Here is a 15,670-nt window from a genome sequence, read left to right on the forward strand (position 1 = left end):
ACTGATGCCAAGTGTGCACTCCTTCCAATACCGTAAGCTGCCTCATCAAATAAATCTAACCTCAGACAAGCAGTGGTGGCTCTTGGGATTGCGGTGATAGCATTGAGAAGACCTCGTGAGTCTTGACTAACCTCTGTTGAAGGCCTGGTCTCTGCTCTACTCCCCAGGCGAGAGGGCGGGAGGTGAAGCGAGGTAGAGATATTCCATCCACAATTTCACATTCTGAAATGCATTACAGGCTGTCCCCTTGACAAATACTCGTTTTTGTTTGTTTTGTTTCTGTTTTTAAGCACTGAGACATTTAATTGGCTATGGGAATTTCACTCTAAAGGCATTGAGAAGAGTCTAAAATGTTGGCATTAGGGTCAAATAGATATCTACAAGTTAGAAAGTAGTACGTTCTATGAGAAATGGGAATAACACAATCTGAGAATTCTAATAAAGAAAATAGGTGGACAAAATTCAGAGCTTTAAATTAAGAATAAATAAATAAATAAATAAATAAATAAACAAATAAATAAAGTAACCTGACATCTTCAAGTGGGAAGGCATATGGTATTCCCAGGCATAGGAATTCAGACATATGTACAAGGGGAAAAAAGAGATGATGTAGGCTGAGATTTTTCATTTAAGTCCGCAACTTGGACTATAGGCTGAGATCTTATCTAAGAAGCAGTTAGACAAACATATTCTTGATGTGTTCTTTTTACTCTGTGGCAAGGCAGTAGCAGGCCAGGGCTGTCTGTGTGTTAGGGGCCCAAGTTTGTGGGAACAGAAGTCAGTAATGGTGGCAAGACAGCTTGATCAAATACCCTGAGACCGGACAGAAGCTGATAGGTCAAAGCTGGGTTGGTACCCCCACCCCAGACAGCCCTCGCGGCCCTTTGGCTGCAGGCAACAGCTCAGATCTCCCTCAGATGTGCAGGCCTCAGAGGTCAAGGAGTGTTCACACTCTATCCGTCAGGGATCTCCAGAGGAAGAGAAGCAATAGGCTGTCCACATCCATATCCTTATGCCTTTCTCTGTCTGGATCACACATTTGTGGGGACTGCCAAGTCTGAGATCTGCAGGGCAGACTAGCAGGCTGGAAGTTCTGGCAGAAGTTGGCGTGTTGCTGTCTTGAGTAGGAAGGCAGTCTGGAAGCAAATTCCTTCTTCTTTGAGAAACCTTAGTCTTTTCTCTGAAGGCCCACAGCTGACTGGATGGGGGCTCCCCACATGATGGAGGGTAATCTGCTTTACTTAAAGTCCGCTGATCTAACTGTTAATCACCTCTTTTAAAAATATCATCACAGTAACATTTAAACTGATGTTTGACCAGAACCAATACCATGGTCTAACCAAGTTTACCCATAAAATTAACCGTCACACACACATTTTAGAGAACATGATTTGAAAAGCAAAGTAGTAGTTACCAAAAATCCACTTAGGAAGGAATCAAAGGAAATGAACTATTTAATATTTACAGCCAAAGAAAAATACAAAATGCTCAACTCATTATGTGGAAGAATGCACAGCCCCTATAACAATTCAAGAAATGCAATATAAATAACATGATGGGTGCATGCTCATTAAATTAATGAAAGTTAAACACACACACACCCCCAGTGCTAGCGGGTCTGTGTGGAACCCACACCCCTATTGGTGCAGCTCTGGCAGCGGACCTACCTTTCTAGCATCGCCTTCAGCCAACAGGACTAGAGCAGTGAAGCGCCTCTCACATCTCAGGGAGCCTGCTGACTTCTGGAATGGACTTGAAAGGTTTCGAAGCCATCTCATTGCCTAAACCCTTACTTCACAGCTGAGGAAACAGATCTGGAGAGAAGCAACTTGCCATCTCCCACCAGTAAGCAAAACGGGTTCAAGGCAGTGTGCTGGCTTCCTGACTGCCTGTTGTCTTCCTGCTGTACCAGGTCATGGCCTCAGAGAGCTGTGCAAAGGAGCTCCATTTTTAAAATTAGAAATCACAACTTGGTTGAACATTGAAATCACGTGAGATTTGAAAACGGTTGATGACTGGGTCCTACCCTTAGAGGTTCTGATTTAATTGGTCTGCTCTGTGGCCTGGGATTTTTAAGCTCCTCAGGTGATTCCAATGTGTAATCAGGGCTGAGCCTTAGATGGTTGTATGCTACATGTCCACTATTCTGGTAGCAAATAATTCTTTTCTCTCTTCCTGAAGACCACACTCTTTGATGGAGAATAGCAAAGTAAAATTGGATTCTGTTAGCAGAATCTCAGCCTCATCGTAACTGTTTATTAACATTGCCTCATCTCTGCCAGGCGCGGTGGCTCACACTTGTAATCCCAGCATTTGGGAGGCTGAGGCGGGCAGATCACTTGAGCTCAGGGGTTCAAGACGAGCCTGGGCAACATGGCAAAACCCCAACTCCACAAAAAATACAAAACTTAGCTTGGCATGGTGGCGAATGCCTGTAATCCCAGTTACTCAGGAGGCTGAGGTGAGAGGATAGCTTGAGCTCAGGAGGTCAAGGCTGCAGTGAGCTGAGATTGTGCTACTGCATTGTAGCCTGGGCAACAGAGTGAGACCCTGTCTTCAAAAAAAAAAAAAAAAACAAAATTAAAAAAAATGAAATCTTGCTTCATCTTCTCCAAGTGGTATACTTCCTTCTACTGACTCTCCTAGCTCAGGATGCAACTGGAAAGAATTCTGCTTGTCTTTACCATGTCTCCTGAGTCTCATTTAGACTCTGGCCTCCCTTGACTCATTTTTATGGGTCCCTTCAATTCTGCGGAATTACACCCTTGAGTTTGTGCTTCTCCTTCCATATTTCATGCCTGTCTTTGTAAAGTAAATTCTGCACACTGCTAAGGGTTTATAGAGATGTGTAACATAGAGGCCAGGCATGGTGGCTCACAACTATAATCCCAGCACTGTGTGAGTTTGAGGCGGGAGGATCCCTTGAACCTAGGATGTGGAGACTAGCTTGGACAACATAGTGAGACCCCTTCACTACGATTTTGGTTTTTTTTAATTAGCTGGGCATGGTGTCACACACCTGTGGTCCCAGCTACTTGGGAGGCTAAGGCAGGAGAATTGCTTTAACCTAGGCGGTTGAGGCTGCAGTGAGCTATAATTGCACCACTGTACTCCAGCCTTGGGCAACAGAGAGAGATCTTGTTTCAAAAAAAAGAAAAAAAATAGAGTTTCTCATCTATTGATCCCACGGTGAAGTGAGTGGGATGGTCAGAAGGCCTATTGCCACAACAGCACGGTGTGCACATTTTGATGAAAGCATATAAAGGAGAGAAGCACTGAATTCAGTGGGAAGGAGAAAAACTCAAGAATGCTTTCAGGAGGTGGTATTTTATCTGGGAATGCACGGAGCTGTCTGGATAACAAAGGGTATGAAGACTTACAGGGAGGGAATTCCAGACAGTTGGGACATCGGGAGCAAAGCATAGAGATGTAATTGACAACAGCAAGAAGTTGGGGGCAGAGTGGGAGCTGAGAGTGGGAAAGTGAGTAGGAGCCTTACTATGGGCCTTATATGCCCAACTTCCATGGATTTTACTTTGAGGATGAAGGGTTTTAAGAGGGGAAGTGACATAATTGTGATTTTCATTCCATGGTATTGGTGGGATGGTTGGATTAGAGAAGGATGAGACCACAGGCAGGAAAGCCTGCTGCCTCCCATATGCTAAGTAATGACACCTAAGGCAGCAGGGTGGGGATGGAGAGGGCAAGACAGCAGGGGCAGGGTGGGGGACGTTGAGAAGGAGGTCAGCCAGGACTGGCCGCCTGACTGCTGTGGGCAAGGCCCCAGCTGGCCTTTCATGGCCTTTATGCACATCAGAAAAATGGACCCGTATGAGCAGATACATATCTAAGAAGTGGAGCTAGAACTGGATGTACCCTGGTGTTCTCAGTGGCTCTGGAGGAGGATTGAGAGATGTACTCTGGTGTTCTCAGTGGCTCTGGAGGAGGGCGGGGGTTGGGGGGGTGTGCGGGGTGGGGGTGTGCCAACATCTGGGTGTTTTGCACTACATACAAGGACTTCTTTTCTTGGCTGTTACAAATGCTGAGAAAGGAAGATCATTTTCATTAGCTGGTTTCTGCTTCTTTGTAAAAATTAAGTTCTCTATCTTGTCAGATGAAATAGTCAGCAAGGTGAAGTGTAACTTATCAGATGCTCGGCCATTAGCTGAATGAGACTTCCAGCAGAGCTCCCTCATCACAAACCCCCATCCCTGCTCCAGCTCACCCCTGAGAAAGTTCTGACACCTCTTGGGAAAACATCCACGCACAGACTAAGAACTAGAACAAGCAGACATCAAGAAGTCTCATAGGTTGGAATTTGTCATTTTATCTAAAATAAAAATGGGTGTTCAACAAATGTACACCGTATGTTCAGTTCAAAAAGCTGTCTCGAATGTCATCCTGTATCATCTTAACTTGGTACATGCCTATCCTTTCTTCATAACCTCCTGGGGCTCATTCAATAAATATTTATCGGGCACCAACTTTGTGCAAGGTCCGTGTTAACTTGTATATGAGGAGACGATAAGCTCAGATCTTCCACATCTAAGCCAATTTCCTGAGAGTGGGAGGCAAATCTTCCAACGTGATGCTATGGCCAGTCTTGCTTCCAACCCTGGAGCCAGAATCCCTGGCTCTAACTTCTGGCTCCTTCACTTTTACAAGTTACTTAAAGTCTTTGTGTCTCAGTTTCCTACATATAAAATGGGGATAATGACAAGGCCTACCTCCTAGGGTTGTTTTGAGGAATAACCTGAGTTAACACATGTAACAGGAGTTAGCATAGTAACTCGCACATAGGAAGTGCTCGAGCAGTGTCAGATTTTCCTATTACTTGCTTTGTGTAATACATCATTTCAATATTAATAATCATACTCTCAGATGGTGAAACGATGCCAATGATGCAAAAAATATTCCATGATATATTATAATTTGAGTTTAAAAGAAAGTTTCAAACAGTGTAATTCTTCGAGAATTATAAGAAATACAGATGCAGAATGGCAGAGCTTACTTGTGAGTTATATTCATCTTCTCCTTTATGATTAATCTATTTTCTAAATTTTTTTACATGGGCATGTGAACAGGAAAAAAGTTATTTAATAATATTAACAATAATGAAAAAGACCATAGCTATATCCTATTCATCCGTCTTCTGTTGGCCAGAATCCAGACTTCATGAAGGCAAAGGCAGTGGCATCTCAGAATTTGACAAAACTCCTTTCGTCAGTGTCTGGTTCCATTTCAGGCCGGCCCAAAGTCAAAGTAAGAGCTGGGCCAACTTTTTTCCATTCCAACCTCCTCTTTCATTCCCTCCTGTCTCCCTTCTTAAGTGCCCATCTAAGGGGCTGATTCCTTCCTTCATTCAACTAATAGGTATTGAGGGTCCACAGGGGTCCAGCACTGTGCAAGGGACTGAATGTGAAGAGAACTCTGTCCCCGGTGTCCTTTGGCCTCATGCTGCCCATCAACTGTGATGGCCCATTGCCCGGAGTGCATGCCACTCCCCGGTCTTAACTCTGCCCACGCCTGCAGAGCGCACACCTGTCTCTGCTCCATTTTCTACAGATGACATAATCCCTGTGCATCTGTCCTGATGTGTCCCTGTGCATCAGTTGAGTCCTGGCAGAAAATAGCATTGCCTTCAAAAGGGCTTAACTCATGATAGTTAAATAAAAGGACAATTCGAAGAGATGTAGGCAGAGTTCAGGGATCCAGTCAGGCATGTTGATGCCCCCCAAGGACTAGGAATAGCAGGAAGCCAGGACTACTCCTTGACTAGAAGGGGAAATATTATTATTGGAGTTTATTGAAGATACTGTGATTATCTGCAATCACAGAGTAACACAGGCATTGCTAGTCCCTGGCATCAAAGCCAGGAGAGAATGAGGAATAAATACCCTGACCTCTTTCTTCCTCCTCCTCCTCCTCTCTCATCTCCTGTCAGTGCCCATTTGGCTGAAATCATGAGCCAAAGAACGAGGATGCTCAAGTGATGCAGTTCACCTAGCAATGTGTTACTCTCCATAATGATGGTTTTATGGTGGATCAAAGTTAAAATGTATACATCCTTAAGAGCCTTATAAAAGAATGGTGTCCATTTCAGACCTGGGTAGACCAGTGGGGGAGATTATTTTAGGTCAGACCTCCTCAAATTAGACCTTCTGAGTAATGAATCCTCCAGTTTCTTCTGTAGGTACTTGGAAAATGCTCAAGAAGAGGCTAAATGAATGCATTGAAGCTTGGTAGTTTTTTCTCCTTCTTTCACATTTTATTCTGGTTAGATTTGAAGCAAATCTGGAGGGAGAGGGGTGCTTGGTTGATTTGAGTAACTAGACTGTCTCTACAATGTCTTTACTCTTTTTGTTCATAGTAGGCCTCAAAGACAAAGACGAGAAGTACACGAAGATGCCCACAAGCAAATCAGGTATGACCATAAGCACATGCACACTGTTTTGCAGATGTTTCTTCCCTGAACCTTGACCATAGTGATTTTCAGCAGAGCCCCTCCCTGACCCCTCACCAAGGATCAGAAAGTGGAGGGTGGGGGACCAGAGGAAGGGGAGCCTGAAAGGAGACGGCAGCAGCGGGTGGGGGACTGGCTCCTGGATCAAGCTGGTGAGAGAGGATGTCCGTGGCAATGGGAGCTGGTGTTCCTTCTCTTGACAAACCTGGCTTCCTCTCTTATATCTGTAAGCAGCTCGCTGGTTCCAATTCTTTCCCTGGGCCACCTGCTTTGCTGCCAGCAAGGTGATTCCTCACTTTAGAAGGACACTTCCTGGTGGGTTCAGAAATAGCAATGGCTCCTCCCATTTGTGTACCACTTTCTAGTTTGAGAAGTACTTCTAGGTTGGGTGTGGTGTCTCACACCTGTAATCGCAGCACTTTGGGAGGTCTAGGTGGGAGGATTGCCTGCAGGCCAGGGGTTTGAGGCCAGCCTGGGCAACAACATAGTGGGACCCCTGTCTCTACAGAAAATTTTAAAATTAACTGGACTCAGTTGTGTGTACCTGTAGTCCCAGCTACTTGGGAGGTTGAGATGGGAAGATCACTTGAGTCCAGGGTCACTCGAGCCCTGGAGTTTGAGGCTGAAGTGAGCTCATGATAGGTCACTGCACTCCAGCTTGGGTGACAGAGCAAGACCCTGTCTCTAAAAATAAATAAGTAAATAAAAATATAAAATAAAGAGGGGATAACTAAGAATATATATCTGTATATACTTATATACAAGAAACTCTGCTCAGATAGACAAGAAACCAGTAAGAGAAACACCTGGCCAGGTGCGGTGGTTCATGCCTGTAATTCCAGCACTTTGGGAGGCTGAGGTGGGTGGATCACTTGAGGCCAGGAATTCAAGACTAACCTGGCCAACATGGCAAATTCCCTGTCTCTACTAAAAATATAAAACTTAGCTGGGCATGGCGATGAGCACCTGTAATCCCAGCCACTTGGGAGACTGAGGCATAAGAATCACTTGAACCTGGGAGGTGGAGGTTGCAGTGAGCTGAGATCATACCATTGCACTCCAGCCTAAGTGACACAGTGAGACTCTGTCTCAAAAAAAAAAAAAAAAAAAAAGAAACACCTGTGGATGAGGGCTGGGGCGGGTGGAGGCAGAAGTGGGAGGCTGAGTCTTCACTACATTTCTTCTTCTAAAAAATTTTCAAATGCTAAAAGTATGTTACCAATAGAGAAAAAGAGAAAATAAATACAAATAACCCCAGGTGCAGTTCAGAAGCAGCAGTAGGAGTAGCCGCCTTCCATGCAGACGGGATGGTCAGCATTTCCCTCAAGGGCAAGGTCCTGCTCCCTCCACAGTGGGCCAACAGAGATCAGGGGACCAGGCTCGGACCATACTCACTTGCTCTCCCCTCCAGCTCAAAACCCCTCAAAAGGCTGAGGCACTTTAAGGGAATTTGGGCTGTTAATAACAAGACCAGAACCAGCGATTTTCAGTGTTGGTTACACATTAAAATCATCTGGGAAACTTTAAAAAGACCAACTTCTAGGCCCTATTTCCAGACACTCCAAATCAGCATCTCTGAGGTGGGGCCTGGCCATCATTTTTAAAGCTCCACTGTCGTGGTCAAAGTCAATGTCTTGGATCTTCTGGGTCAGTTCATTTATCCAGAAAGATGGAGAAAGGAAGAGCAGATGTCCTATAGCTTAAAAGAAGAAATAGCACACCCCACCACACCTATCAAGATCAAATTAGAATGCGAGTTACTTTTTATTTGTCTTGGTTGGAATATATGATCAGCCTGGTTTCTTCCCCCTTGGCAGCCCAATTCTGAGACGAAGCCCTGACATCACCAAATCGCCTCTGACAAAGTCGGAACAGCTTCTGAGGATAGATGACCATGATTTCAGCATGAGGCCTGGCTTCGGAGGTATGGGACGTGTGCTCTCGGGGTGCGCTCTTTCTTCTGGTCCTCTGTCTGTGGGCAGGAAATTAGCCAAGGTACAACACAGCTTTGCTCTCCCCTGACCCAGTCTGCCTCGTCTGTGCTTGGTGGACAAGACATCGAGCCGACAGTACATTCTGAGCATCTGCCTTGCCCCGCCCTGGGTTCTGCTGAACACAGTCTGAGGAGGCATCTGCTGCTGGGTGGCTGCTGCCCCTCTAGGATGGCTCACAGCGAGGGAGGCCAGCAGCTGGCTGTAGGAAGGGCAGGGGAACACAGGGCAGCTGCAGCCCAACACAGCCTCCTAAAAATACCTGGAAATAACAACATTGGACTAAATTTGTTGTCATCTGGGAGCTGGCAGATAGAGTTCAGGGTACATATCTTAGGGCAGAATGTGATCTGCTCATTTTAATTAAATGAAAATAGCTTGAGAGAATAATGATTTAGTGCAGAAGAATAGCAAAGCCCTATGAAGCTTAGCCTGCAGCTGCTGGATTTCAGCCTTCTTAATGTCAAGAAGTTTTCATCCTTATGCGTTTATTTTCCTGGAAAAAAAAAATATTTATTTTAGAAATCATTCTCAGCCGGGCATGGTGGAATACACCTGAAATCCTAACACTTTGGGATTTCATCTGCCCTGGCTGAGGCGGGCAGATTGCCTGAGCTCAGGAGTTTGAGACCAGCCTGGGCAACATGGTAAAACCATGTCTCTACTAAAAATACAAAGCTGTGGTGGTGTGCACCTGTAGTCCCAGCTATTCAGGAGGCTGAGGCAGGAGAATCGCTTGACCCCAGGAGGCGGAGGTTGTAGTGAACTGAGATCACACCACTGCACTCCAGCCTGGGCAACAGAATGAGACTCTGTCTCCAAAAAAAAAAAGAAATAATTCTCTTGCCATTTATTTCTTCCAGTCACTTTTATCCAAAGAATAAATAGGCTGTAGAAGAGAGTCTCTATCCAGTCCATAATCCACCATTATTGAATCCAAACCCACCTTTTTAATACTCTATAATGATTCAGTGTGCTCCATGCCTGCCCTTCATCCTGAGAGCAGGGAAGAAAGGGGGCGGGAATTGATTCCCTTCATTATCTTCCTTACTCTTTATCAATATTGAGTCCATATGGCCCAGAAATAACAAAAAATCTAATGTTTTAAGGTCACTTCATCACGTTGCAAAGATGCAGATCTGTGGGTTTGGCTAATGACCTGAATATGACTTTGGTTCTGAGTGCCTATTACCAAACAATGCCTTTCTCATGGCCAGACAAGAGACACTGACTTCCAGGGTGAAAGAGGGTGCAAAACTAGAAGCCAAATACAGGGAATAATGTGGGTGACCTCATGCTAAGAAGTCAGTTACTCTTAGATCAGACCCAGCCTTTGACCTAGGTCTTCATCATACCTTCAGATGAGCATATATAACCAAGAAAGGATGTTTTCAAACTTTTGTTGGAATATTTCAGAAAGCCAGCCTATGGTTCCATGCTTTTGTCTCTGGTTTGACTTCAGGTTGGCATGACCAAACCTCCAAATCTGACATGACGTTGAGGTTCCAGGGGAAAAACTTCTTTTGCCTATTTCCTCCATAGTAAAATTTCAAGTAAAAACAGTGAATGCTCTTATCATACTCTGTTCCCAGGCCCTGCCATTCCTGTTGGTGTGGATGTGCAGGTGGAGAGTTTGGATAGCATCTCAGAGGTTGACATGGTAAGTGCTTCTCTGACTAGGGCCGTGGCAGGGGGATTCACAAAGCCTGTCCAGGGCCAGGAGCTCCACACACCTGAATTCACTTAGTCTCACAACTGACCGGGGTGGTGGGAATCCCCACACTCCTTTTACAGATGGCTCAAGAAGATTTGCCCAAAGTCACCCAATTGGTATGAAACAGAGCCAGATAACAAGCTTGGCCTTTCCCCTCCAGTGGTCAGGCTCTTGCCACTGGGATGCATTTTCTGGACAAAGGCTCTCAAATGTAAGCAGCAGGGCCCAAATTTGCAGCTGCCAAGTAAACACATCTTATTCCTGTGGATTCTGTACCTGGCTGTGGAAATGCAAAAGAAGCAAAAGAGTGTCCTTTTCTCCCCACTTTTTGGTGGGTTCAGATAAAAAGTGCAACATTCTCTAACTCCTTGACTTACAGGACATTTTAGGGACCTAGCTTAGTTTGGGTCCCCCAAGAAGCAGACCTGAGACAAGCAGTCACAAGCATAAGTATAAGCAGTTTATTTGGGAAGTGATCCTGGGAAACACCAGAACAGAGTAGGGAAGGGAGAGAGAGGAGTAAAAGGAAGCAAAGAGGGCTGTGCTATCAAACCAGTTACTATGGAACTGGTATAGAACTCAGTTACAGAACCACAGAATTCAGTGCCACTGCAGTAGTATGGGAGTCAGCGAAGAACACACTTCAGGGTTATCCCGACTCAGGGGTGCGAGAGCTGGGGTATTTATCCACCACCTTCTCTCTGGTTGAGTGCTGCTTGCAGGCATTAACTTTCTGGCACTTGTGGCTTGAGTCACACATGGTGGCAGTAGCAGCCCCTCAAGTGTAGAGCGAATGCCAGGGGCTTGAGGCAGGCCCAGGCACGCTCACACTGTCTGCTCCAGGCTTCTCATTGAGTTCCTTGCCACTGCAGCATTCTCTTCCTCCTACTGCAGCAAACTCTGGGGACTAGAAGCAAGACCTCCCTTGGCTCAGTTTCATTCCCCAGCTAAGTGATGGCTCCACAGGGGCTACAGAATCCACACTTCAGTGGGTTTGTGTGTGTCTGGGGTTCCCTCTCTGCCCCTCTGCCCCAGGACTTTACGATGACCCTCTACCTGAGGCACTACTGGAAGGACGAGAGGCTGTCTTTTCCAAGCACCAACAACCTCAGCATGACATTTGATGGCAGGCTGGTCAAGAAGATCTGGGTCCCTGACATGTTTTTCGTGCACTCCAAACGCTCCTTCATCCATGACACCACCACAGACAACGTCATGTTGCGGGTCCAGCCCGATGGGAAAGTGCTCTACAGTCTCAGGTAGGAAGAAAAGCAGATTTTTCATATTAACCAAGAAAAGCATTGGTTTCACAACAGCAATTTGGGTTTTTGGCTCTGAATGTCTACTTTCTAACTTTTCAGTAGCTGCCAGCTTCTCAACATCAAGGAAAACTAACTTTATATGTGAGTAGAAATTTTAAAGAATTAGCCTTGAAAATACATTTGGGGCAATTTCTCAAGCTGATACTATTCTATATGTTATCTTTCAATAATAAACAAGATTTTTCTCTAGTAGGAGTCAGAGAAATAAATAATGTGTTCTCAAGGACTTACCTCCTACGATCTCTCTGATTCCCATTTTTCAGGAACATTTTAGAACTTTTGTTTAAAAAAAGTTCTTCTGCTTCATCTGGCCACCACAGGCATGTTTTCTGTCCTTTCTCTCCACAGTGTCCTACTTGAGAAACTATGGGGACCCCCGGCTACTTTATGACTTGACGTGCCATTCTGAACATCACGTTTTAAATATAATAAATAAAATCTTCTTACCAGTTCAGACACTTTAAAAACATTTAATTGCTCATTAAACGCTGGCCTGAGGAAGCTTTCCTTAAACTCAGCTCCACAGTGTGGTTTTCAGGCTGCACAGGAGCTTTAGAAACTCATGGTACTCTAGGCATGTGGAGATGAGCAGCCGACCTTCACAGAGAAGGGATGTGGTCACTTGCTGTGGTCTGCTCCTATTTTGCTGTGTGGACGATGCATTCCAGTTTCACGGACTTTGCTTTGGCTTCCATGTTGATGAATGGTAAAGATGAATCCACACATCAGTGTATAAGTAGAAGGTTCATGGATGGTTGCACAGTAGACCTATAGATCTATAGAGTTAGAGATTGCAATGTTGAAGCTGACTTTCTGTCCCCATTCCCCAAAGGAATATTTATGATGATCCCTCCACACTCATTCTGGCCTGGAACCTAAGTAATTAGGTATCTGACACAGAGTGGGATTATGGGGTTTTCATCTTTAAGGCTTAAAATGCTTCCTCCCATAAGAAGTACTCAGGTGGATGCAGGATGTGCAACCCCTTCCCCAAGCCATGTTGAGCTGGTTCTGCCTGAAGTCCTCATTTCTGAAGCAGGTTTTCTTTCTTTTTCATTTTTTTCTTTCTTTCTTTTCTTCTTTTATTTACAGAGTTTTGCTCTGTTGCCCAGGCTGGGGTGCAGTGGCATGATCATGGCTTACTGCAGCCTCAACCTCTCAGGCCCAAGCGATAATCTGACCTCAGTCTCCCAAGTGGCTAGGACCAAAGGCATGTGCCACTATGCCCAGATAATTTTTTTAAAAAATATTGTTGTAAAGACAGAATGTTCCTATATTGGCTCAGGCTAGTCTTGAACTCCTGAGCTCAAGCTGTCCTCCCACACTGGCCTCCCAAAGTGCTGGGATTACAGGTGAGAGCCACCACACCTGGCCCACTGAGACAGGTTTTCAAGGCATCTTAAGGTTCAAAAACTATCAACACAACAACACAACTCAATGGCATCACCAGGGCTACAGAGTACTAGACCATAACATATGTGACCATTGGTATGCCAGTAAATGTTTAACAATTGGTTACCTGGGGAAAAAGTATGCATATCTATGTGTATATAAGTTTATTATAAACATCACTGACATAAAGGATGTATAATGCTCTTTATTATAAATTCTATGTTATGTATTTATAACTTAAGCACGATTTCCTAGTTCTTGGAAAAACCACTGTAAGTTTTTTATAATTCTATCATCAACAAATGAATGTAGATCTGATGAATGTTGGTTGATATTTTCTTTTCCATTAATAAGACAAAAGTGAAACAATGAAGAACTATATAGGAACTTTACTCATTCATCAAAGAAAAAGCAAGTTCTTTGCTGAATTGGATGATAGCTTTCAAACATTGAAATATGTCCTCAATATTTTGTACTACTCACAATGTAATGGTAATAGGCATAACACCCTTTTAGGCTTAATCTGCCTTAAGTCTAGACAATCAACAAAACAATAAATCAAGCCCTGATTTATAGTGTTTGCTGATTTCTGTAGTGTAAATACTCCCATCCTGGCTGATGTCAGGCTCCCAACCTGATGCAGAATTAGGAAGAAATTCATGGCAGCACACCATTATGCAGTATTTCCACCATACAGATGCAATAAGTGTAAATGACTTCAAGAATATAGATAATAATAAAATGTGGTTAAATAATTAGGAAGTGATGAGTATTTTTTACTTTTGTTTTTACAAGATAAGTCTGTTAATAGTGAGTTCTCTCAGCTTTTGTTTGTCTGGAAAAAGACTATCTCTCCTTTACATTCAAAGGATAATTTTGCTGGATATAATATTCTTGGATGACAGTTTTTTTTTTCTTTGAGCACTTTGAAATGTTCTTCTACTTCCTCCTGGTCGGCATAATTTCCACTGGGAAGTCTGTTGTCAGACAAATTGGAGCTTTTTTTTTTTTGGAGATGGAGTCTCACTCTGTCCCCTGGGCTGGCTCACTGCAACCTCCACCTCTCAGGTTCAAGTTATTCTCCTGCCTCAGCCTGTCAAGTAGGTGGGACTACAGGTGCATACCACCACCCCCAGCTAATTTTTCTGTATTTTAGTAGAGACGAGGTTTCACTGTGTTGCCCAGGCTGGTCTTAAACTCCTGAGCTCAGGCAACCTGCCTGCCTCAGCCTCCCAAAGTGCTAGGATTACAGGCATGAGCCACTGTGCCCGGCCCAAATTGGAGCTTTTTAATGTATTATTTGCCTTATTTATCTTGCTGCTTTTAGGATCTTCTCTTTGTTCTTGACCTTTCAGATGGATTACTATATGCCTGGAGGTAGTCTTATTTGCATTGATTCTGTTTGGCGTCCTCAGACCTTCCTATACCCGTATATTTATCTCCTTCTTGAGTTTTGGAAAGTTTCTTGTTATTATTCCTTTGAATATGCTTTCCACCCCTTGCTCTTGCTCAGCTCTGTCTTGAACACCAATAATTCTTAGATTTGGTTCTTTGAGGTAATTTTCCATATCTTATAGGCAGCCTTTGTTCTTTTTTATTCTTTCTTCATTTTTTCTCCTCTGACTATATTTTCAAAGAGCTAGTCTTCTAGCTCACAGATTCTTTCCTCTGCTTGGTTCGTTCTGCTGTTGAGAGCCTCTAAAGAGTTTGTCAGTTCAGCAAATGTATTTCACAGTTTCCGCATTTCTGTTCGATTTTTTTTGTTGTTATTTCAATCTCTTTGTTAAATATCTCTGATAAATTTCTGAATTGCTTTTTTATGTTATTTTGGATATCACTGCATTTCCTTAAAATTGCTATATTGGATTCTTGGTCAGAGAGATTACAAATCATGGTCTTGTTAGGATCCCCTTTTGGGGAGGTCCTAATTCCCTGTTTGCTGTTGTTTCTTGTTGGTATACATCTACGTCTTTGCATTGAGGATTAGTTATTTATTCCAGTTTTCTCTGTCCAGTTAGTTTTGTTTTTTATTGACTATATTTGTTTAGTGAATCTGTTACTAGGTTGCTGCCTCCTTTTCAGCTCTAGGTGGCACCTTAAGCCCAGGTTCGCCTCACTCCAGTAACCTGTCTGTCTGTGCACTACCAGTCCCAAATCGGGGAGGTCCTGAGGGAATTATCCCAGCAGTGTGGGAAGGCTGGCTGGGAGTTCGTGCCCAGGGGACCTACAGAATGTTCTTCCTACAGTACTACTGAACAGCCACTCTGATTTGGCATCTCTGATTTGGTCAGGTTACAGAGCATAATTTCCAGGATGAGGATGGTAGTCCTGCCTCCCCTTTGTCTCTGCCTGTTCTCAGGGCTATTTCACCCTTCAGGCAATCATGATGCTTCCCATTGGTTAAGGTAAGGCGAAATCTCCTGCCAGGGAACCCAAGAAAGTAGGGAATCTTACTGATCACCTCAATTTCACTTTTTCCAGTGTAGAAGTCACGAGTTGGGGGGAGATTTTCCATGCATTTGGTGGCAAGTAGAATGGGAGAGAGGAGCATCAGGGATGTGTTAGTCCAGTTCTCCTACTGTCATCTCAGTTTTTCTACTTCTCTGTGACCCAGGGAACTGTCTCATCCTCATCCTTGAGCTCGGGGTTGTTGCTGGTGAAAATCTTGGCGTGATATATTTGTTTTTGGTTTTCGGTGATGGGGAGTAAAGCAGCTTGCCTCTATGCCACGATTTTGGAACTGGAAGCTATTGTTTATGTTTTTTACTGTGACATTTAACTTTAATGT

General features: G+C 44.1%; 1 protein-coding gene across 5 annotated transcripts in view; it reads left to right on the forward strand.

The window, feature by feature from the left end:
- The window catches only part of GABRR1 (gamma-aminobutyric acid type A receptor rho1 subunit), a 52,626-nt gene that overhangs the window by 21,406 nt on the left and 15,550 nt on the right, over positions 1-15,670 (forward strand). For 2 of the 5 annotated variants that reach the window (XM_010357771.2, XM_010357772.1), the window contains exons 2-6: positions 5,164-5,262; positions 6,371-6,424; positions 8,281-8,387; positions 10,047-10,114; positions 11,204-11,427. In XM_010357771.2, coding sequence (XP_010356073.1) covers positions 8,369-8,387; positions 10,047-10,114; positions 11,204-11,427 — 311 coding nt within the window. In that variant the 5' untranslated portion in view covers positions 5,164-5,262; positions 6,371-6,424; positions 8,281-8,368. The remainder of the gene's footprint in view (positions 1-5,163; positions 5,263-6,370; positions 6,425-8,280; positions 8,388-10,046; positions 10,115-11,203; positions 11,428-15,670) is intronic. The other 3 variants (XM_010357768.2, XM_010357769.1, XM_010357770.1) reach the window with 3 other exon arrangements.

This window comes from Rhinopithecus roxellana, chromosome 4 (genome assembly GCF_007565055.1).
Source record: "Rhinopithecus roxellana isolate Shanxi Qingling chromosome 4, ASM756505v1, whole genome shotgun sequence".
In the NCBI taxonomy this organism is placed as follows: Eukaryota; Metazoa; Chordata; class Mammalia; order Primates; family Cercopithecidae; genus Rhinopithecus; species Rhinopithecus roxellana.